The sequence below is a fragment of the Trifolium pratense genome, linkage group LG2 (genome assembly GCF_020283565.1).
Source record: "Trifolium pratense cultivar HEN17-A07 linkage group LG2, ARS_RC_1.1, whole genome shotgun sequence".
In the NCBI taxonomy this organism is placed as follows: Eukaryota; Viridiplantae; Streptophyta; class Magnoliopsida; order Fabales; family Fabaceae; genus Trifolium; species Trifolium pratense.
In genome coordinates, this window is record NC_060060.1 from 13,058,410 (window position 1) to 13,082,325 (window position 23,916).

At 33.7% G+C, this 23,916-nt stretch overlaps 3 protein-coding genes across 4 annotated transcripts; 2 read left to right on the top strand and 1 right to left on the bottom strand.

The window, feature by feature from the left end:
- The first annotated feature begins 310 nt into the window (after positions 1-310).
- LOC123909842 (ferredoxin--NADP reductase, leaf isozyme, chloroplastic) lies at positions 311-4,054 on the top strand. Its single transcript, XM_045960766.1, has 9 exons — positions 311-716; positions 1,265-1,502; positions 1,961-2,094; positions 2,344-2,422; positions 2,611-2,702; positions 2,825-2,902; positions 3,164-3,226; positions 3,321-3,555; positions 3,782-4,054. The coding sequence occupies exons 1-9, from the start codon at positions 612-614 to the stop codon at positions 3,847-3,849; spliced, it is 1,092 nt and encodes a 363-aa protein (XP_045816722.1). The 5' UTR covers positions 311-611; the 3' UTR covers positions 3,850-4,054.
- Positions 4,055-8,840: 4,786 nt separating this feature from the next.
- Positions 8,841-11,762, bottom strand: LOC123908791 (F-box/kelch-repeat protein At3g06240-like). Of its 2 annotated transcripts, XR_006809706.1 has the most exons (4): positions 11,600-11,719; positions 10,009-11,392; positions 9,273-9,461; positions 8,841-9,169 (listed from the first exon to the last, which is right to left on the bottom strand). XR_006809706.1 is itself a non-coding variant. In XM_045959521.1 (3 exons), exons 2-3 carry the CDS (start codon positions 11,382-11,384, stop codon positions 9,353-9,355), a joined length of 1,485 nt encoding a protein of 494 aa, XP_045815477.1. In that variant the 5' UTR covers positions 11,385-11,392; positions 11,600-11,762; the 3' UTR covers positions 8,841-9,352. The 2 variants fall into 2 exon arrangements, 1 of the variants encoding a protein (XP_045815477.1); XM_045959521.1 differs by having other exon boundaries at positions 8,841-9,461; positions 11,600-11,762.
- A 4,803-nt stretch (positions 11,763-16,565) lies between these two features.
- Positions 16,566-18,648, top strand: LOC123909644 (pathogenesis-related thaumatin-like protein 3.5). Its single transcript, XM_045960513.1, has 3 exons — positions 16,566-16,700; positions 16,970-17,669; positions 18,056-18,648. The coding sequence occupies exons 1-3, from the start codon at positions 16,637-16,639 to the stop codon at positions 18,204-18,206; spliced, it is 915 nt and encodes a 304-aa protein (XP_045816469.1). The 5' UTR covers positions 16,566-16,636; the 3' UTR covers positions 18,207-18,648.
- Positions 18,649-23,916: the final 5,268 nt, after the last annotated feature.

Genomic DNA, 23,916 nt, shown 5'->3' on the forward strand with positions numbered 1-23,916 from the left:
ACACATATTTTTTTTAGCAGCAAAAATCTTTTATTAACAAACTAACCATAACATAAGGCATATCTTTTTTTTTGGTACATAAGTTAGACACGGGCAGACACAGTTATGATAATAACAATATATTATTATTCGCGTAAAAAAACAATATATTATTATTATTATTATTTTTATTATTTTTAATAAATGGAAAATTCTCACGTCCCGTGAACATAACTCAATTAACATGAACATTATAAATTTATTGCAAAGATCGGAGTTCGAAACCCGATACTCCCACTTATTCACCGTGAAATTCCCTTGACTGCCCTCTACGGCCTTAAATCTTATGTCCTCAGGACCTCAAATAAATGATCTAGTGACCAAAGATCCTTAGGCCAAAATGGTCATCACAAGTTTAAGAATCATACAGAAAGATAGACTTATCCTAACATCATATCTACCACTTCTTTGGCTTACAAATTTCATCCACTCAATCATAATATCCTTTGTCCAACCAGAAAAAAAACGAGATACTACCTTATTCACTCATCACTGCATATACATATTTGTCAATTAATTAACATTACTTTATCTCTCTTTCTCCATTTCTCGATTCTTCCTACAACAACAACATGGCTGCTGCTGTAACAGCCGCCGTCTCTTTCCCATACTCCAACACAACTTCTCTCCCGATCAGGACATCTATTGTTGCCCCAGAGAGACTTGTCTTTAAGAAGGTATGTTCCATTGTTCCATAGTCATAATCATGCACAATGCATTGATCCAATTAAGATTTCATATTTTACATTCTAAATTAATTGGTTTATCGGTGTCTATCAAGCACAGGCAGTCTGGCACATACACGGATACCGGACACAATACCATGTAGACACTGATATGTAGACACTCGTAATAATTTAAGAAATATATATATATATATATATATATATATATATATATATATATATATATATATATATATATATATATATATATATATATGTTGGTGTCAGGCACTAATACCGGACATGTCTTTGATTTGAAGTGTCCATGTATCGGTGTCAGACACTAATACCAATACTGACATTGGTACATGAATACCAGACTTGATACTGACACGATACATAGACACCGGTAATAATTTAAAAAATAGGAGTCATTAGTTTATGTATATTTGTTGGTGTCAGAGTGTCTGTCAGACACTCGTTCGTACCGGACACGTCTTTGATCAGAAGTGTCTCTGCTGAGTATATGATTATGATTTAAGGTGTTCTTTGTTTTACAGGTTTCATTGAATAATGTTTCTATAAGTGGAAGGGTAGGTACCATCAGAGCACAAGTTACTACAGAAGAAGCTGTAGCACCTGCTAAGGTAGTAAAGATATCAAAGAAACAGGATGAAGATATTGTTGTGAACAAGTTCAAACCCAAGGATCCATACACTGGGATGTGTCTTCTCAACACAAAGATCACTGGTGATGATGCACCTGGTGAAACTTGGCACATGGTTTTCAGCACTGAGGGTGTGTTCTCATACATTTACTTTTACATTCACTATTTATAACAAGGTTTTAAATTACGGTTGTATCTTGTTTTGTTAGAATAACAAATTCGTTACTAAAGAAAGCAGATAAATAAATGCACAAGAACACAACTGAGTTTGATCGTTTTGCATACGCCTTTGACAGTAGAGTGACTCTTGTAGTTTTCTATTATGCAGTGAATTAGGGTTACATAGTACAAAACTTAATTTAAATACTACAATCCAGTTTAAATACTATTTGGCAACAAGATACTTGATATTGTGGAAAATCGCAATCAAATACAGATGATGCAACTTCAACTGCAGTCCTATAAACATCACAATGCGGTTGCAGGCCTTTTGTTAAAACCGTGTTTCATAAGTGATAACATGATTGGTTTCAAAAAATATTAATTGATTTTATAGCTCAAAAGCCAAATATTTGTACTGTTATTACAGGAGAGGTTCCTTACAGAGAAGGACAATCCATTGGGGTAATTCCAGATGGTATTGACAAGAATGGCAAGCCTCACAAGCTGAGATTGTATTCAATTGCTAGCAGTGCCCTTGGTGATTTTGGAGACTCCAAAACTGTGAGTCTTATTAATTCGGAGAACTAATCATATTATCGTTTCTTTATATTGTTGTAGCTGAGAATTGGGAGTTAGTAGTTTGAACATTCATCGAGTTTTATTGAAGCTACAAAATTCAAACTTTTGTAATCTATAGTCCACCAAAATGAATTTGAGAGTAGAATCCTCAAAACGAGTATATGCTAAGTTGCTGACACATCTTTTGTTGGATAGCAGTTTAAGCTGATCTGATATGATTCTTTGATACAGGTTTCTCTATGCGTGAAACGTCTTGTGTACACAAATGATGCCGGAGAAGTTGTTAAGGGAGTCTGCTCAAACTTCTTGTGTAAGGATGAATACTTTTACTTTTGCATTTGAGGACTTAAAAAGAGAATTTGTTTTGTTTATACATATATCAATCATCGATGTTCTAATTAATTGAGACTTTTCTTTCTGCATCCCTAAGACTTCATTTGTTAGCATTAACGATCTCCACCCTTTAAACCAATCAACACTGTGGTTCTCTTTATTCAGGCGATTTGAAGCCTGGAAATGAAGTAAAGATTACTGGACCAGTTGGTAAAGAAATGCTTATGCCAAAAGATCCTAACGCCACCGTCATCATGGTACATTACTTAGTCATCTCCATCTAAATGGAAAAGAAAAAATAGTTAATATTTGAGCCCTTTCTTTAGTCATGGTTATTGTTTTGATTTTCTCCATTTGATCATTAAAATTTTCTCTGCAGTTGGGAACTGGTACTGGAATCGCCCCATTCCGCTCATTCTTATGGAAAATGTTCTTCGAGAAGCATGAAGATTACAAGGTAAGGGAAGAGTTTATAGCACAGGAAATCACTACCGGGTGGTCGATGCTACCAGAAATGCTCTATTTTATTGGAACTACATAGAGATATTTATCTTTATAGATCTTTTAAAGAGTGGCAATTTTTATTTACCTAGTAAGCATAAGCAAAGTAAATTGAGTGCTGCACAAGAAACTAAAAGTTGAGTAAAAGATGTTTTTGTGCTAACCGTATTTGATGATTAACCGAGTTTTCTGCTTTTGGCATATATGATATTTGTAGTTCAATGGTTTGGCATGGCTCTTCCTAGGTGTCCCCACTAGCAGCTCACTGCTTTATAAGGAGGTGAGATGAATCAAACTTTTTTCACTATTCACGAAATTCGGATACAAGTTCTATAGAACAGGAAGGCTTATACAATTTTAATTGTATTGTACAGGAATTTGAATTGATGAAGGAGAAAGCACCTGAAAACTTCAGGCTTGACTTTGCTGTGAGCAGAGAGCAAGTAAACGACAAAGGGGAGAAAATGTACATCCAAACCAGAATGGCTCAATATGCAGAAGAGTTGTGGGAATTACTTAAGAAAGACAACACATTTGTTTACATGTGTGGACTGAAAGGAATGGAAAAGGGAATTGATGACATCATGGTGTCACTTGCTGCCAAAGACGGTAAGAAACATTTTGAATTTTCATTATAGAAATCCGACAGGGGGGTTGAATAGCTCAATTAGTATGTGCTGAGGGTTAGAAAGAGTTAAATGATCAGAGTTCAAACCCTGATGAAGGAGAAAATGCTAACATGACAATTAATATACTAACATTTGTCTATCCGAAAAAAATATTACAAGAATCAGAGAAATTCTAGTCATCACGTTGTGTTTGTTATGTGTTGTAGGCATCGATTGGATCGAGTACAAGAGACAGTTGAAGAAGTCAGAGCAATGGAACGTTGAAGTGTATTAATTTATTTTCACTTGCACAGATAACAAGTTCCACTTTGTGCAGCAGGATATCTATATACCCTCCTGCATTTTGTAGATAGATTACAACCCTTGTAATTTTGGTATGACAAAAAATTATACCTTGCTTGTGAACAATATTGTTTGTAGAATCGTTGCAAGAAATAATTTTGAGGATCATGCAATATAGATGAAACCAACTTCATCAATTTTAATGTTAGTTGGAGGTATTGAGAGAAAGGGTTTGGGTGACCTGGGAAGGGAAGGGGGATCAAACTTGATTTGGATTGTGTGTAATATGATTGCACACGTCAGCCACATCAAGATTTGACGATTTAGATTACAATGTAGATTTTAAATCTAAAATACAAAGCTTAAAATTTGAATGGTTTACTCTTGACCAAACAGTCTAGATGTGGCTGACTGCCTACAAAAACGAGGTAGAGGTCTTGATCGCACGCAACCTAGATCTGGTCAAACCAATGCATGAGCTATCAACTTATGCACGGGTGAGATTAACAAAACAGCCTACCTACTGGTTGGGATGAACCATACATGTCTCTAACTAGGTCTTCAATTTTGATCAGTGCAATGCAATTCTTTAATCTCTTATGCGTCCCTAGACCCGAGAACTATCAATGCAGATGGTGCTTTGAGTAATAACTTGTGACAATGCACAATTAATCCAAGAAATGATAATGTCGTTGCAATGCTTTAGATCAACAAAGTTTATTATTCTTTGGAGCGTATGGCACGCTTCATAGCTCTAAGAGTCATTATTGTCACCAATGAGACAAGGAGAAACAAACATAGTTCTGGGTGGTTTTGCACGGTAAAAATAGTAAGGGTTGGTTCGATTTTGGGAAAGATTTCCATTGATTCTATAATGTGTCAAATGTCAATGACAAAGTTTTGAGCAGAAGACGAAACAATGTGAAAGCTCTACGCATCCGATACCGTATTATCATATGTGAACAAAAGGAATTAGCATTCATACCTGACTTGATTACTGAAGAGTATTTTATACAAGATTTTTGCCATGTTAGAAACTTACAAGTTATAGCTACTAAAAGCCAACAGCTAACTAACTATAAATAACTTTCCAGGTCCAATAAGTATGGAGTTACTCTTTGTTCCTTGATCTATGCTTGAATTCTTTGCCTTCTGATTCGATTAAAGTTAGTTGAAATTGTAACGACAAAGGAGAAATGCAACGGCATTTAAACATCTCATCGGCAGAGAAGAGAAACCTTCCATTTCACCACACTTCCATAGCAATTACCTTATAGAAGCATCGCATCGCGTGCTCCGTTAACCCATTGGTCGGAGGGACTGCATTAGTTTCTTGTGCTCCATTAATCCAACTTGAGTCAAGGATTGATTGCAGAGAGTTGGATTGAGAATTGCAACATAGATTGACTCGAGTTTTGGCCTCAATCTGTTTGTCCCATTGCAATAATGTGTAGAAATATTTGATGTTACTATGTTAGAATGTTTGCATTTATCTCGTTACATAAAATTTGCTACTTACACATAACTACCAAATTCATTAATTACCTATTGAATGAGGTATGCAACAGAATAACCATGATATGAATATAATATTGGCAACTATTCCCAAACATAGAATAGATCTCGGTACTACAAGTTTGTCTTGTACCTTAAGATTTAGATGTATCAATTTTTTAAGAAAAAACTTTTTATATTTTTATTAGGTATAAACAATTATTTCTGTCATTTTTTTATTATTAAGGTCATATCAACTATTTTTTTTATCAATTTGTGTAAACTAAGATATTTTCACGCGCAAAAACAACTATTTTCTTATTTAGCCATTTGTATAGAAAAAAATATATAATAATTTTTGGTTACCTTGTTTAAAAATATATAGTATGTCACCTAAACAAGGAGACCAACTATTTTCTTATTTAGCTATTGTATAGAAAAATATAGCAGAGGATGGAACAAGATAGTTTTTGAAAGTGACTCACAAGTTTTGATTAATTCCCTCTATGCTAGGACTGTAGGAGTGTCTGAGTTCAATTCTATTGTTTCTAGGATTAGAATTAGCTTGTCTTTGTTTTGAGGTAAAGTTCGTAAGGCAACAAATAAATATGGTTGCTCACACCCTTGCGAGGGTGGCCATATCTTGGCCTAGTCATCGTGTATTTGAGATGAGTCCTCCTTGTACTAATTTGTTTTTGAGTATTGATATAAGATAATTTTGTTTGATTAAAAAAAATGCAATGTTTTAGTTGAAACTGAAGCTGGTAGCTCTCAATCATAGCTAAAACTGCATCTGGAAAATTGTGATTTCAACATAGAAGCTATGCCAAAACATAACCTCCTCCGTCTCACATCACAACATTACTAAAATCTACAACACCTGTTCTAATTAACTATTCTGTCCTACATCTTCTTAACATCATATTACATATATTATATTTGACTCTAACAGTAAAGTCTAGGTAAGTATAATCAACCATTGCTGAAAAATTAATACTAGTTTATATTACTATTGCAATATCAACCTTAACTTTATATATCACTTCACTCTCAACTCATTTCATACAACACAAATTCATACACAAGGTTCAAGGATCATGTTTGCAACGTTTATTGGGCATGAAGAGGTAATTATTTCACTATTCTTACGAAACCAATCACCACAAATTCAATCAAGTCCTACTATCAAATACATGAAATCCAAGCAATAAAGCAGCAAACATAAGAACGAGTCATTTAACTTAAACACACTGTAATTAAACTACTAGCAATCTAGTATACTTACACTAATTATAACAGTCAAATGTGAAGATAAGAAAGAATGAAGAGTTACTTGCATCACAAATTATCTTGCATCACAAGTTATCCAACTAACTTAGAGTTAGGTGATAACTGTTAACTCTATTTTATCAAACAGATTTGTGAATTATGCAATTTTGAGATTTATGCTTCTGCCCTCATTTTTCTCTCTCGCTGCACCTATTCACTGCGATCGATACTAGTTTCCCTGCATTGCGCCTATTTTATGCATTCATCAATTGAGCTTCATCTCCACATTTTATGATAACGTTCAAAAAAATCATTGTAACAAAAGTCTAGCACTTCACTCATTACTCATTAGTATTACTACATAATATTATTGATTTCAAAACAAGGATTAACCAGGTAACTAACTAATTTAAGGTATTATAATTATTCAATCAACATTAACAACCACCACTAATTGAGGTTCAAACCAAACCTTAATTCACTTGTACTCAAAACTAGGCAGGGGAGGAGCATCATGAAAACTCTCCAAAATCTTCACCTCACTTCCACCATTTGCAATCTTCTCTTCTTCCTTTGCTCCACCAAACCACGACGACTTCGGCGGCTGCGGTGGCATATCCTCAATCATAACCGGAGGCATATCCTGCTGAGCAACTGAAAACTTATTGAGAGCAATCCCTGTCCCTTCAATAAGACCTAACAAAACAGCACCAATCGCCGCGGATTTAGCCGAAGCAGCAAATCCACGACGCATAGATAAAAAACCACCAGTAGCAGTAGCAGCAGAAATAATAGAATTCCACGGATCTTCTTTACTCAATCACATGGAAAATAATTGAATCTACTAACAATATATTAAAAATAATTAGTACCAAATTATCTAATTTGGCCATGATTAATAAATTTTAAAATTAATATAATGTCGAATTTAAATATTGAATAAAAGTCAATCGATTTGTGCGAATGCACATGTTTACTTGTTAAAAACTGGCCAACGGTCTAAATCAAAAGAGTCAATTCCCAATACATACAACCCAAATATCATGAAACTCATTCTATATAAACGCCAAGACTTTCGCACTAAGATACAATTTAATCTAGAGGTCTAATGCCACTTTAACTGCCTCAACCTCATCATTCTGGAAGTAGAGACTCCCAATACATCATCATCAACTGGCTGGCTGTTGTATCACGGAATTATCTTAGTTCTATTACGGGTAGAACACAACACAGTGGAAAACCAAATTAAGCCATCTTCACAACGACCAGAACAAACTGACCCAGCTTCACTCTCTCTGGTGCCATCAAAGTTGTTGCTTTCTTTATCATATCTGCGATGTTTACATCACACCACATCATTACATCATCGTTCTTCATCGTGAGTCTATGAGGTAGCTCATTGTTTTTCGTCACATCATCAGTATAAGGTAGACCCATTTCTATTTAAGTGATTTCAGGTTCATGGTTCTTCGTCGTGAAATGTTTTTGCTTTGTAGCTTCTGTATGATTAATAATTTTTCATGGATGATTTTTATTTTTTGCTTCTGAAGTGATTTCATGTTTTTGCTTAATAAGAAAAATAATGAGCCGTATTAATTTATGTGAGACCATTCTTTTTTTTATATTGACCAAGTGACCAACACTTGCACAGCACAGATAAATGGGGAAGGAGAATTGGACACACCTCATGACCCATTATTGCTAACCACTTCACTTTGAGATTCAAGAATCTTTATAGACTTTGAGATTCAACTGATATAAACTTATATTTTATTTTTGGCTAAATATAATTTAGTAGTTAAATTCACATATTATAAGTTTTCAGAAATGAAAAATCCTAAATTCAAACTATAATTCATGCATATCAATGTCTTCTTTTTTTCTTCCGAAGAGGCAAAAAGGAATTTATTAAATTTAGCACAAGAAATGCCAATCGAATATAAGCCAAAAACAAGTTCGATCCCAAACCATATATTCGACCCCTGCTACTAAGAACAAATGTGGGTCAAACAAGACAAATTACATCCAACCAAAACAACTCCTTGTATCATTCATATTGTGAGATTAACACAAGCTGTAATGGTTGGGATCTCAACTCGTTGTGTTAATTTCTTGAGTTCGATTTAAGTCTCAAAGATCCTCTCATTGCGATTTTTCCATAAAACCCTTTTCTAGGATGACAGGATATAGATGAAGAAAAACACATATAGGAGATCAAGAAACAAAATGAAAAGGCTAAGCAATAATCATTGTCTTTTTCTAAACTAAGCCAACAAAACAAGATAACAAACCAGTCTCGTAAAACCATAGATAATGACTAATGAACATCTGGGTTAAAGTTTACAAAAAAGACATCATTTGCATCCTAAAACCATATCTGTATTTTTTTTTTTCAAAAATCATAACTAGCCAAATCACAAATACTGGATGCAAATTTCTTCTTATAAGTTGTACTCTTCACCAAATGCCTCACCAGCAGAGGAGGAAGGTGCTTGTCAAGTCATCAATCAAGATCTTCATTTTCTTCACACAATTTAAAATTTCCACGCCTATATAAAATAACACCAATATTACGAAACAAAGCCTAAGTAACATACCGAAAATCGTAGTAAGAAGGGGCCAGAATGCCAATCAATGTGAAAACAGACATACTCTTCTTAGGAAGAGTCCTCTTCACCGGATTCTTCACCAACACTATCAGATGAGGATGAGGAGGAAGATATATTTATGTGTCAGTCACTGTCATAATAAAATAATGAACGTAGACTTTCTAAGTCTCCGTCAATCGGTTGAGACAATGAAAGAGCTTCATTTTCTTCATGCAATTTAAACTTTGCACACCTGTGTAAATTAAAACAATATTAGGGAACAATGATCGAGTAATATTAGTTAAAACTGTAAATTACAGAGGATGGAATAGTCTCGATAAACTATTTACTACTGAACAACAAAAGAAGATCCAACAAAACTGGCATTACAACAAGTTAACAACAACTGTCCTTTTTCTCCTCCGTCAAAACGGAAATTATACAAAATAAATTCTAAGATGTAATTAGTAACGAAAGATTGTGTCCACATGATTTTTTTTTCCCATTAATTGTAAGAACCAGGGATATAATTAAAGGCAGTAGATATTAGATAATGAAAAAGAACTAAAATTATAATAAATATAAGCAACACCGTAAATATATAAGTTTTAAATAAAAGCAATTGATTGGGGAAACATCACATATGTCTATTTTTTTTTTTTTTGGTAAGGATCACATATGTCTCTTTGAATACTCCTCTTATGATTAAAATTAATAATTAGTATTACTATGATTTTTAAGGGAGCATCATTAGATTCAATTACCCAATAAAAATAAAATATTAGAAGCTACATTCTTACCTTGAGTGGATATTCAGCACCTCAATGTTGTCTCCTTTTACGACATCCTTCAATGAGATTAGACTTGGAATATGTGGAATTATTTCAACAAAATTTGGATCAGGCCCTTGAATTTGAAAAACTTTGAATCCATATTTCTCAGGTTCATAGTAGATAAACCAATTGCAAGGATGATATAACAATACGGCAGCACCTTCTTCAAAGTGTTTTATTGGAAAACATAAACCATAATGTGATAGATAAGGTGACGGATCGGGACTCCCAAAAGAACTGACTAATGGATCAATGTTGTACAGCTTAGTCCACGATTCTCCATTGCCATAATCATTCATAACCCACATTGTAACATCAGTGAAAAAGGTCGAGTCACAAATGTAAAGAAATCCCTTTAATTCTCCCATAGTAATCTTGCTGTTACCATGAGTTGTATTATTATGATTTCCAAACACCTGTGGAGGAGAAGGAAATGATTGAAACCTCTCACTTTCTAGACAGAAACACAATATAGACCTTGGCCGACCCGCAAATCCACCCTCAAATCCAATCCAATGAAGTGCACCATTCACACAAGTGGGATACTTAAGCAACGGAATAGAAACTTGAGAATCCGCTTCAACATTTCTCCATGACGGTGTTCCAAGTGTGTTTATCTCAAGGATCACACTCTCATGGTCATTGACACGTTTACCATATCTAACCAACATTTTTATCACCTTATATTCATTAATTTTAGGTAGGAAACCAAGTGCAGTTAGTCGTTGTTCCCTTGTTACTCGAGTTGTGTTTAACGTAGGAGTTGTAGTAGCTTCAGGAAGTCTTATGAACTCCCCGGTGACTGGGTTGCAAATTACCAAAGGGTTTCCATTAGATGGATCACACAAACAAAGCAAGCCATTGCAAGAATTCACAATACCAAATTTATCAAGGTCTGGTTTACTAGCAATATAAGGGCATTTAGATTTATTCTTTATCTTGTTTTGTTTCTCCCCAAATTTTGAATTGGCATCACGAAGAGGAAGCTTGAAAGGCTGAAGCTTGACATGATTGTCAGTTCCAATCTCAAACTTTTCAGGCTGGCACTCGAGAAGGTATAGAGTTCTTGACACTCTATGGTCTTTGGTCCGAATCATGAGACTGGGTCTTCGCTCAAAGTGCAATTTAGCAAAGTGTGGTTCTGAAATGAGTGTTTTCCACATTTTGCAGACACACTTACAAATGAGAAGAGACTCAATCGGAAGTTGAAGCAAAATTTGCACAGTGATGTGAGATGGAATATTATCAAAGTAAGGGCAAAGTTCATCAACAACTTTCCCTTTTGCTTTGTTGGATCTTTTGCTAACCCTTGGAGAGGGAATTGAATGTTTTTTTCTTTTCATGGTTTACACTATAATTGCAAAAAGGAACGAACAACAAAAACAAAATAAGTAGTAAATCAAAACAACAAACACAAAATGGGAAACTAGAAAGTATGAAGCAAACATAAAAAAATAAAAAGGTGCGATTCATCATAGCTACACTAAATTGCAAACAAAAGAAAGAAAATTAAAAGAAAAAAATGGGAACAGTGATAAGAAAATGGGAAAGTAAATACCTTTGTTGGATTGGAGAATTGCAAAAGCTGGAGCGTTGGTGAAAGAAATTAAGAGGAGGCTAGGGTTTATGTACAGATTAATGGTTCTGAAAACTGGACTGGACGGTCGGACCAAGGTTCAACGAACCACATCAAACTTGAACCGGGTCTTCTCTCCACTTCAATGATGAGTTGTCCGGTTTTTAAACCTTGGGTTAAATACTTAAATCAATAAATTTTTATAACTAATTTAATTCTGAGTTAAATGTATTATTTATCTGTCCCGTCCCGTGAGTTTAGTTCGGTTAGGAAGGACATCGCACTATATGTGCAGAAGCCGCCGACATTCGAACTTGACACTCCACTTCTTTATTATTAATGTGGATTTTCTAGCCACTAAACTAATTGACAAAAAAAAAATCTATTGTATTTTTTTTGTTAGCATATTATATGTAAGTATGAAGTTTGCCATCGTCACGAACTATGGTGAGCATGAGTCCAATAAATAATTATTGCTAATTGGATTTTTTATATAAGTCAAAAATTCTTTAGTCACTTGTTTAATAGATAAATTCTTCTCAAGCGTAGGCTGATCAAAGATCATGGTGATGTCTTATGTGCTTTTTGTGGAGCTTCAATAAAAGCAATTAATCACCTTCTCGTTAATTGTGTTTCTATTTCTGGTACTCTATTTTTAGGTGGTTGGACTTTTGGTTTGTGTCTCCTATAAGTATTAGTAGTGTTTTTTAATGTTTTCTAGGTTTTGGGATGGGTAGGAAAAATATGTTAGGGTGATTATTAATTTGACATGCTAATGTCTGCGCTATCTGGAACTCTCGAAATAATGTCATATTTGCGAGATGAACTGTTTCTGTCGAATATTTGGTGGATAAGGTGAAACTTTCCTCATGGAAGTGGTATCTCATTAAAAACTCTGGTAACGCCTGCTCCTTCTATAAGTGGGAGGTACAACTGATCTTGTGTTGGAGCCGATAACGGTAGGTGGGCCGCTGGTTATGAGTCTTGTTGCTTCTTGGTAGTGATTGACCTGTTCTTTGTCGGTCTTCTCTTCTACTTTTATCTCCCCTTTATTAGGTGTCTTAGTTTAGGAGTTTGAGAGGCGTTGGTAATTTTGGTGGAGTGTATTTCTAGTATATAATTCCTTGTTTTTATTATGTTTTCTTTATATTTATATAGTTATCTTTGCCATTAAAAATAAAAATTTGTTTAATGAGTTCAAAACTATTACTATTTGAATCGATTTATTATCAATTTTTATTCATTGTTTTAACTATGCCAATTTCACAAGTTGTTGGAATTTTGGTCTAAATATTATATTGGATAATAGGCTTTGGCTAACATGGAAGACTTCATTAAGTCTTCCATGATGCACAAGTTTCGAATATTATTACAACAAATATGAATTTTATAAAATCTATTGTTGGATTGAAAGTTTATATCATATAGATCATCCATAAATTTTTTTAAAAAAATTAAAAATTATTTGATATGTTATTGAGACTCATCAAGATTAACGGTATTCAATTAAAATTCATAAACCGTTAATTTTTATGGGTCACAATAACATATCAAATGATTTTCGATTTCTTTAAAAAAAAATATGGACGATCTATATGATATAAACTTTCAATCCAACGGTGAATTTTGTAAAATTCGTACTCGTTATAATAATATGAGCAACTTGTGCATGGTGCACAATTTAGGCTACTTGTGCACATTAGAAGCAGCTTGGATAATAAATGGTATTTATTAGGTAAAATTTGAAGGGAGCAGACCAATAACTATCACTTGAATTTTTCTTTTCTGAACTATGATGGCTTCTCCCACAAGCCACTAACTCAACACATCAGGGGTCTCATCATGTTCCCCCAGCAGCGAATATCTCGTTCACATCGTCGCACAATCTTTTATTATTGTTAGTTTGTTACTTGTTCTGGACTGGGTCAAGAGCTGACCCAATTACTTTTCTGCCCGGAATTTGGGCATAGCCCAATAAGGGGAGGTCTCCCTGACACGTCAGCCAATGACGTGTCTTCCCCGACATAATGGCCTCGCGACATGATAAATACGTGCTGCGCTATCCAGCCACGACTTCGTCCAAGGAGCTTATCCATTACCCGTAGATAGTGGAACGGCTCTAACCAAGATAGGGGCGAATAACCGCCTCCCATCTTGGCAGTTGAGTCTATTGGGCCGGTTATTCAAGCCCAATAGACCAACCTTTGGCCCAGCGCCGAGGGCAGCTATATAAGCTCTCATATACAGGAGAGCCAGGTATTCTATTCATTCTACTCTCTACTTTCTCTCTCTACTTTCTAAGTATCTCTTGTACTCTTTGCTGACCTAAGCATCGGAGCACCTGCAGGTACAACCCCCTCCGGTGGACGAATTGCTCAACGGACCGGCCATCTCTATTCTGATCAACAGGTAATATCATTACTGATTTTTGAAAATTTTCAATTAATTGGGACTTGGGAGAAAATACGAAACAAGGTATCAAAAAATACATCATTGCGACATTATAGTTATCATGTGCTTGGCTACATTACTTACTACCTAAGAAGTGTTTAAACTTGATTTGGAGTAGGTTAATTATGCCCGAACTTGATTTTGAGATTCAAGAATCTTTCTATACACTTTGAGATTCAACTAATATATTTGACATGATTTAAAGATAAAGAAAATCAAAGACTAATCCCCTACCTGATACACATACAATACATCGACCCCTGCTACTAAAAGAACAAATGCAACTCCTTGTATCATGAATATTGTGAGCTTTAACTCACAAATTAAATGTATTTTAACCACATGACAAAACTTTTATTTCTTCTAACAAATTTTCCTGAGCTCTATTTAAGTCTTTAATTAAAGATCCTCTCCATGCGATTTTTTTCATAAAACCAATATACTCACCAAGATTTTTTGCCAAACCGTCACACTTGTAGTAGGACACTCGAAAAACAAATGTGAAGCATTTTCCACCACTTCACACCCGTTAACAAAAACTACATTTTAGAATTTCAACAAAACTATTGATCTTCGTAATTTTGTCGAAGCCACAATAATACCAATGAATATACACTAATTATTCCACAATGTCTTAAATGATAAAGTGAATCTATCATTTTTTTTTTTTCTTTTTCAAGGAATGGATCTACCACAATACTCCATCTAAATTGAAATATAAGCAAAAGTGGTATTTCATTTCAGATGAAGTATTACTTTTAACTTTTTAATCCACTTTTCTAAAATATTTATATCAGTAAAGGGTGTAGATTTTTAATTAAAAAAACAGGATCTGTCTTTTTTTATTATAAAAAAAAAAAAAAAGAACTTGTAGCCAATAAATACTGCATCACAAGAAACAAAGTTATCAATCAACTATATTTTGTATAGTTTTAAATGAAGAATCCATCCATCGAAAATTGTATCTTGCATAATAATTTATCAAAATTCAAGGCATAAACATGTGATCCTCACATCAAAGACATGTGATCATATAGTTAATGGCACCCTGAAGCAAAGCAATAGTACAACAAGGGACAACAATCACATGGAATTTATATCTCTACTTAAGCCTTATATTTGACCCCTTAAGTCTTAAAAAGACCTCACCTTGACCTTAATGTTACTCAAAAATATAAAACAATGCTAATGCTTTGGATGCACAACTTTATTCCTCATTATTTATGTCTCATATATTCCTTTTATGTAAACTAGTAGCCGTCCTTTTTTCCTTATGTCTAATTCAAGCTTCCTTCAATATATACCCCAGGTCCTATCAGCACTAGTGTTGATTCCTCCCAAAAATACTCCATTCATCTTTAATATTTAGTAACTATATATAGTATGCTATTAAAAAACGTACTATTATTAAAAATTATACTAATATAATAACGATAATAACATCAACATATAAATTGGTTTTTAGTTCAATCAGTAAGAAGTTGATGATCACTTGACTTATACTGCACAATGATGTCGCGAACAATATATAAATTTATTTATATAGAAGTGTTCGTTAATCTTTAAAAAAAAAAATTCTCCTTAATAAAATGTCAAGATTCAACTCACTTAAACTTTATATTGTAAAAGGGTAACTATGATAATTTGGTAAATAGGTTTAATTACTCTTTATTTTCTTTGTACAAAGGTTAAACTCTTTAATTTTCTCAACAATTTGGAATTTGTAAATAAATCTAAACTATTTTTTTTATTGGATTCCTTAATTTGTTAATAATTACATCTTAAGCTATTTTTCTAGTTGAACCCTTAAACTTCTAAATAATTTGTATTTAAGTCTCAAAATTTAAAGACCTAATTAACATTTTTTTTTGGTACATAACATTTTAATTTTTTAATATAGTTCAAAGAATCTTTATTAGAAAAAATAGAATTCAAAGAATCAATTACTAAAGAAAAATATAGGATCTATTGTAAAAAAAAAAGTATAGGATCTTTATTAAAAAAAACTCAAATACAAATCCAAACTAAATATATTTTCGATAAATTGATAGACTATCTAGGATCTATTATTATTATCAAAAAAATATATAGGATCTATTATTATATAAAAAATAAAATATCTAGGATCTATTATTTATAAAAAATAAATAAAAATATCTGGGATCTATTTAAAAATCTTGTTTTATGATAGAATAAAAAGAAATCTATTTGTATAAACAAAAAAAGAAAGAAATCTATTTAAAAATCTAAAATTAGTTGAAAAGATCTACCAAATAATTAAACCTAATAAACAACGACCTTCAATCTATAGCGTATACAAAATCATCATCAAATAAAAAAATCAGACAATCAACCGACCTTACATTTGCGGTTTATGTTTGCATGTGCACTGCTTAGTGGGCCCCTGACACGTACCCTTTTACTTATGGGCCTATAGCCCTTGACCCCACCCAAAACTCTATATATATTCACTTCCCTAGTTCTTTCATCTTACTACTAAAATTTCAAATTCCCTCTACTAAGGGAAACCAATTCATCAATTTCTTCATCGCCAATTTTTTCCAAATTATGGCTTCTTCAACTCAATTTGCTCTCACTTTGATTACCCTAACTCTGTTTCAATTCCTAACAGGTAACCATAACGAGACATAATCTTTTTCGGTCTATTTTTCGCTGAAGAGTGTCCGGTGTAAATCTCAATCATCCAATGAAGATTTAATAATGTTAATCAAATTGATTAACTTCAATGGATGATTGTATTAAACATATCACACCAAGCAATTTTATTTTTTTTTTATAAATTTTTCGGATATTACGATGTTTGTGTCTTATGTTGTTGTCTTTTTTATACAATAGTCTTAAGTTGTTTTTTTTTTTTACATGTTACCGTTATTATTACAGGTTCTTATTCAACAACATTCACAATTGTTAACAAGTGTAGTTACACAGTTTGGCCGGGAATTTTATCCAGTGCCGAATCACCACCGTTCTCCACCACCGGTTTCGCTCTTCAACCCGGCGAATCAAATACCCTCGCCGCACCACCTTCATGGTCCGGCCGTCTATGGGGAAGAACACTCTGCTCTCAAGATCCCACCGGAAAATTCTCTTGCATAACCGGTGACTGTGATTCCTCCGCCGTCGAATGTGCCGGAAAAAACGCAATACCACCAGCAACATTAGCTGAGTTTACACTTAACGGCAACGGCGGACTTGATTTCTTCGACGTTAGTCTCGTCGACGGTTACAATCTCCCGATGTTGATCGAACCGCACGGCGAAACTAGCGGCGGAAATTGCATGACGACGGGTTGTTCTGTTGACTTGAACGTTGCGTGTCCGATGGAATTGAAAGTTATGAGTAGTAACGGTACTGGTGTGGGAGTCGCGTGTAAAAGCGCGTGTGAAGCTTTTGGGGATCCACAGTATTGCTGTAGTGGCGATTTTGCTACGCCAGCTACATGTAAACCAAGTTCCTACTCGCAGTTTTTTAAGAGTTCGTGTCCACGCGCTTATAGTTATGCTTATGATGATGGAACTAGCACTTTCACTTGTGCCTCTGCTGATTATACCATCACTTTTTGCCCCACAGCTTCCACAAGGTAATATTAGAGAATATTAATCAATTAATTAAAAATAAATAAATATAATTTTAGTCTCTTCAATTATAACGGTCTTCAATTTATGTTTCTTATTTTTACCGTCAGTTTAATCTGATTCGGAGTCAGTTCTAATTAATTTATGTTGGAGTTTCAATTCTTAGTTGTCAAAACGTGTTTTAAGATAGGAATATTGATATTGAGTTTTTTTTTCAAATGATTTTTTTTTTAATTTAAATATTATGATAAAGTTTTTGTTATATGTACACTGTCCCATGCCAGATGTACCATTGATAATAGATTCCGTGTATGATTTATCTTTTGCTTGCTAGATTTTTATTTTGTGTTCAAATTTTGAGTGTAACGTTTTGAAATTTTTGTGTTTGCAGTCCAATCAAGTCTGGGAATGAGAAATATCCAATACCGGTGTCGGATGTATCAGGTGTGTCTGATGTTCGACATATAAGAACGGTCAACAATGTTTTGATGATGATGAGTGTGGTCTTTGTTTTGATGCATTTGGTGTTTTATCGGTTGTAACCGGCCGATCAATTTGTTGCTCCAATGTCATCTAACATGGCTGGTGATAAATTTGGTGGGCTATGAGTTTCTGTCACAAAATTGCTTAATCAACTTGAATCCTACAGAATGTGACTACTAGCAACTTGTTATTTCAAAGATTGCAACTTCTCAACTTGAGCAACCCAATTTTATTAGCTATTTTATTATATTAGCAAAATTAATTAATCATTCTTATAGTATCTCTATCTAGGAAGTTCAAGTAGGAACAGAGTTAGGCAGGTAGGAGAGTTACATCAGCTCACAAATTTCACACCATTCTTATGTTGTCCTCTATCTGAAGTGACAAATTGAGGCATTAATTTTAGGAAATATATAAAATAGTTAGTAGATCAATTTGCTCTCCAATTGTAATTATGAAATCAATTTTATTAAAATAATTAAGGAGGAGTACAATTTTGAATCGTTGTGCCTGTTATTTTCTTGCAACTGCTTCCTAATGAAACAAACTAATGCGTGTTCTTTTGACTCCCTATTTTATTGTAGATTGATTATGAAACTAACTGCTTCCTAATTTTGAATTATCACATTCCTCATCTATAAAATTAATAACAATAACCTAGTTCAAAAAATGCCGAAATTGCTAGTTTCGAACGTCAGTATCGGGATACGAATTCCGGTCATTCCACTTTGTGTGTGTGAGTTTCAATGACCTTGATCTTCTTTTTATCAAATAACTGCGAAACCACTTGATGTCAGAACTGACTCTCAAACCAGATTAATTAGGTGATTCAGTGAGTCGGATATTAATGGTAAAAAAAACCTTGTATATTCCATGGTAAGAAAAAAAAACTTCGTAAATTTGTATATATTTGTATGAGTTTAATATTTATATACTATAGAAAAAATTATAATCAATTATATATAATTTTATAAGTAATATGATTGAAGCTAAATATGGATATTTATTTCAAATATTTGTTTTGTTTGATTTCAGTTACTTTTCATCAATTTATTTGTACATTTTTATATTTTAACCATCACAAGATTCAAAATAACGTTACTCTATTTTCAAAATTATATTCAAAGAAAGACGTTGTGTTATTGAGTTCCAAGAAAATTTTATTACAAGTTTTAAGATAATATTCAAAAGAAGACCGTTGTTTATTTTATTTGTACATTTTTATATTTTAACTATCACAAATTTCAAAATAACGTTACTATAAGTTTCAAAATAATATTCAAAGAAAGACGTTGTGTTATTGAGTTTCAAGAAAATTTTATTACAAATTTCAAGATAATGTTCAAAAGAAGACCGTTGCTTACTTGAAAATTAATAGTATTTCTTTATCAAACTATTTATGTTATACTTTTACTCTTGATTATTCTTTTTTTAAAAAGTTACATTACAGTATCTGACTTTTTTTCCCACAAAAAAAATCTATATTAATAGTGTATATGAATTAAATCTTATTTGTATTTTTTTTTGACAAAATCTTATTTGTATTTTTATTCTCTTATGTTTTTTCAAATATTTGATTTATTTTGTTTGATTCCGGTTGCTTTTCATCGCTTTAGTGTACGTTTTCTTTTGGCTTAATTAGTAAAATGGTCCCTTAAAGACATTTTAGGTTTCATATTAGTCCCTTAAAGAAAAAAAGGTTCATTTTGGTCCCTTAACTATATGACTGTTAGTCACAATGGTCCCTTCTGTTAGTTTTTAACACAAAATGTATTAGGTGGACTAACATTACAATTGGTCCACCATAGATCTCAATAAATCTCTTAATTTAAGCCGTTTGATCTTATTGAAAAACAATAGCCATTAAATTTTGAATGTCCACCATATCTAACGGTGCACCATTACCAACTAATTTTCTTTTCTATTTCTTCATCTTCTTCCTTTACCTTGTTCTTCATTTTCATCATCATGTTCATAAATTCAACAAATAAATCCAGAAAAACACAAAAAACACATAAACAACAAAATGAAATGGTGCAGGCGTGGAGGGATTTGGTTTTTACTGGTTTTTTTTCCTTTCTCTGCTACTGCTCTATTTTCGGATTCATGGGGTTGTTAAACAACAAATAAATCTAGAAGTTTTGGATTCATGGGGTTGTTAAAAATCAAAGTTTGATTTTTCGTATCTGGGTTCATGGGATTCATGGTAGTTGCTAAAATCAAACCTTTGATTGACATTAAAAATCAAACTTTGATTTTTCGGATCTGGATTCATAGGAGTTGCTTAAAAGTTAAAATCAAAACTTTGATTAACATTCAAATTCAAACTTTGATTATAAAAGCAATTAAATAAATAAAAAACTGAAATCGGTATGGAATTAGAATGAATTGGAATCGGAATGTTGGAATGTGATTTATGTGAAGATGATGATGCGAGATCTGCAAAAATGGTGAAGAAGGGGAAGGAAGAAGATGAAGATCTGCAAAAATGGTGAAGAAAGGGAAGGAAGAAGATGAAGATCTGCAAAAAAAAAAAAAAAATTCCTTGACTTGCCACGTCATTACAAGTTAACGTTTTCCGTGAAAATTAGACGGAAGGGACCAATATGGTTAAGGTATATGTCTTTAAGGGACCAATTCAGACCTTTTTTTCTTTAAGAGACCATTATGAAACTTAAAATGTCTTTAAGGGACCAATTAACTAATTAAGCCTTTTCTTTTTGTATTTTAGATCTTGCTAATGAGTGCAAAACCTATCTCAATTTTATAGATTTAACTTACTAAAAACACAAATTTAAAGACAATAGAATATATAGATGAAGAGATTATTGGTTTGATTGGTAATTCAAGCTCTGAAGCATTATAACCTCTGAACCAGCGCTTCAGCCTCTGAAGCAATGTAACCTCTGGACCCTCACAACCTCTGAAGCTGACATAAGCTCTGAAGCTCTGTTTTGCTTGGTTCTGATACGCGTTTCTGTTTTACTTAGCTTTTAGAGTTAGTTAGTTAGTTTTGTACAGCTGTAATTCAGTTACTTTTTGTTTGTCCTAGGTAGTTATGCAGTTACTTGCATTTGAAGTAACCACCTATTGTATATAAACAATTAAGGCCCTTTGTGGAAGAATAAGATTTTTACTTTTCCTTTATTCAATTTCTGGTTACTCTAAATTCATTCTTCATTCATCTTTCATCCTTCAGTGCTCTTTGTTTTGGGTTAATCCCCAACAAAGTGGTATCTAGAGCTTTCACGATCCAAGGGATCTTGATTCGGATCTTTCACCAAGAAAGAGCATCAAAGGTTGCAGTGATTCAATCATGGCTGGGAAGAGTAATTTCCATGCGAATTTGCCAATTCTTGATGGAAAGAACTGGGATACATGGGTCAAACAGATGAATGTGATATTCATTGTTCAAGAAGTGGATGAACAAGTGAAGACAGTTCTTGATCCATTACCAGCAAATGCAACAGCAGAACAGAGAACAACGTTCAGAGAAGCACTGAAGAAAGATAGCAAAACTCTATTTCTCATTCATCAATGTGTTGATGCCAAGGTATTTGAGAAGATTGCAGATTTCACAACGTCCAAAGAGGCTTGGGACACTTTGCAGAAGAGCTATGGTGGTGATGCAAAGGTCAAGAAAGTGAAATTGCAAGCCTTGAAGAGACAATATGAGCTGCTGGAGATGAAGAATGATGAGACAATTGCAGATTACTTCACAAGAGTGGTGACTCTCACCAATCAGATGAAGAATTGTGGAAGTAATCTTGCTGAACAGGAAACAGTGGAAAAGGTACTTAGAACTTTAACTTCAAAATTTGAGCACATTGTGGTGACAATTGAAGAAACAAAAGACTTAAGTGAAATCAAGATTGAAGACTTGCAGAGTACACTTAAGGCTCATGAGATGAAGCATGGTGGAAGAAACCATGGCAAAGAAGATGAGCAAGCTTTGTTTGTAAAGTTCAAAAAGTACCAAGATGACAAAAAGAAATGGCAGAAAAAGAAAGAGTTCAAGAAAGGGAAAGAAAGTATTGAAGACAAGCCTGAATCCTCAAAAGAAGGAGGAGGGAAAAAGAAGAATTATCAAAAGAAGGATAAGAGCACCATTCAGTGTTACAATTGTGACAAATATGGTCACTATGCAAAAGAATGTAAGGCTCCTAAGAAGATCCAAAGTCAAAACAGTGGAGAAGAAGCAAATGTGGCACAGGATGATTCAACATCAGAAGATAATGTGAATTTCATGGTGACAATTACTGATGAAGCAGCAGATTCCATGGTTTGGTACTTTGATACAGGGTGCTCAAATCATATGACAGGGAATAGAAGCATCTTAACTGATTTTGACAAGTGTTTCAACACAAAGATCAGGCTAGCAGATAGCAATTCCATTGCAGCTGAAGGCATTGGAAATATAGTGATACAGAGAAATAATGGAAGGAAAGCAGTGATTGAGAAAGTTCTATATGTGCCTGGTATGAAATGTAACTTGATGAGTGTAGGTCAGTTACTTGAGAAAGGGTTCAGGGTAGTGCTAGAAGATGAAGCACTGAAACTCTTTGATTCAAAGAACAGATTAATTCTGAAAACAGCACAAAGCAAGAATAGAACCTTCAAGAGTCAAATCAAAGCAATTGAAGCTGAATGCTTAGTTGCAACTGCTGAAAGTAAAGACAGTGACTTATGGCACAAGAGGTATGGTCATTTGAATTTCAAAAGCTTGTCTATGCTTAATTCAAAGAACATGGTGTTAGGACTGCCTAGTGTTATACCTCCAGTCGATACATGCACTGTATGTTTGTTAGGAAAACATCCTAGATCATCTTTTAAAAGTAAATTGCCTATGAGATCTAGTGAAGTGCTAAATGTTGTGCATTCTGATATTTGTGGACCAATTGATGTGTTATCAACTGGTGGAAACAAATATTTTATCACATTTGTTGATGAGTATTCAAGGATGATATGGCTATATCATATAAAGGCTAAAAGTGATGCATTTGAAGTGTTTAAGAAATTTAAAACACTGGTTGAAAAACAAAGTGACAAGTCAATAAAAGTGTTGAGAACTGATGGTGGAGGAGAATATACATCAAAGGAATTTGAGAATTATTGCAAAGAGCAAGGCATAATTCATGAAATTACAGCACCATACATTCCTCAACACAATGGTCTTGCTGAGAGAAGGAATAGAACTATCCTGGATATGGCTAGAAGCATGGTAAAGCAGAAGGGTTTGCCACATAGATTTTGGGGTGAGGCAGTTTCTACTGCAGTATATATCCTAAACAGATGTCCTACCAAATGCTTAGACAAAGTGCCAGAAGCTATATGGAGTGGTTCAATTCCATCTGTGAAACACTTGAAGGTGTTTGGTTCTTTGAGTTACAAGCATGTGCCAGATGCAAAGAGAAAGAAGCTAGATGACAAAAGTGAACCTGTGATATTTGTTGGATATCATAGAACTGGTGCATATAGACTGTATAATCCCACATCAGACAAGATAGAGATCAACAGAGATGTGAAAGTACTTGAGAATGAAAGCTGGGATTGGAAACAGAAATCTGTATCTAAGAAAACTTGTGAAGTGGACTTAGATGATGGATTAAGCAACATAGATGAACCAGTTACTTTTGTTAATCCAAATCAAGGTACTAATCATGAAGAAGATATGCACACCTCAAGTGATGATGATGATAGAGTTCATCTGACATCAAGACCTCACAGAGTTACTCAGATTCCAAGAAGGTTAGCAGATTGTGAAATGGT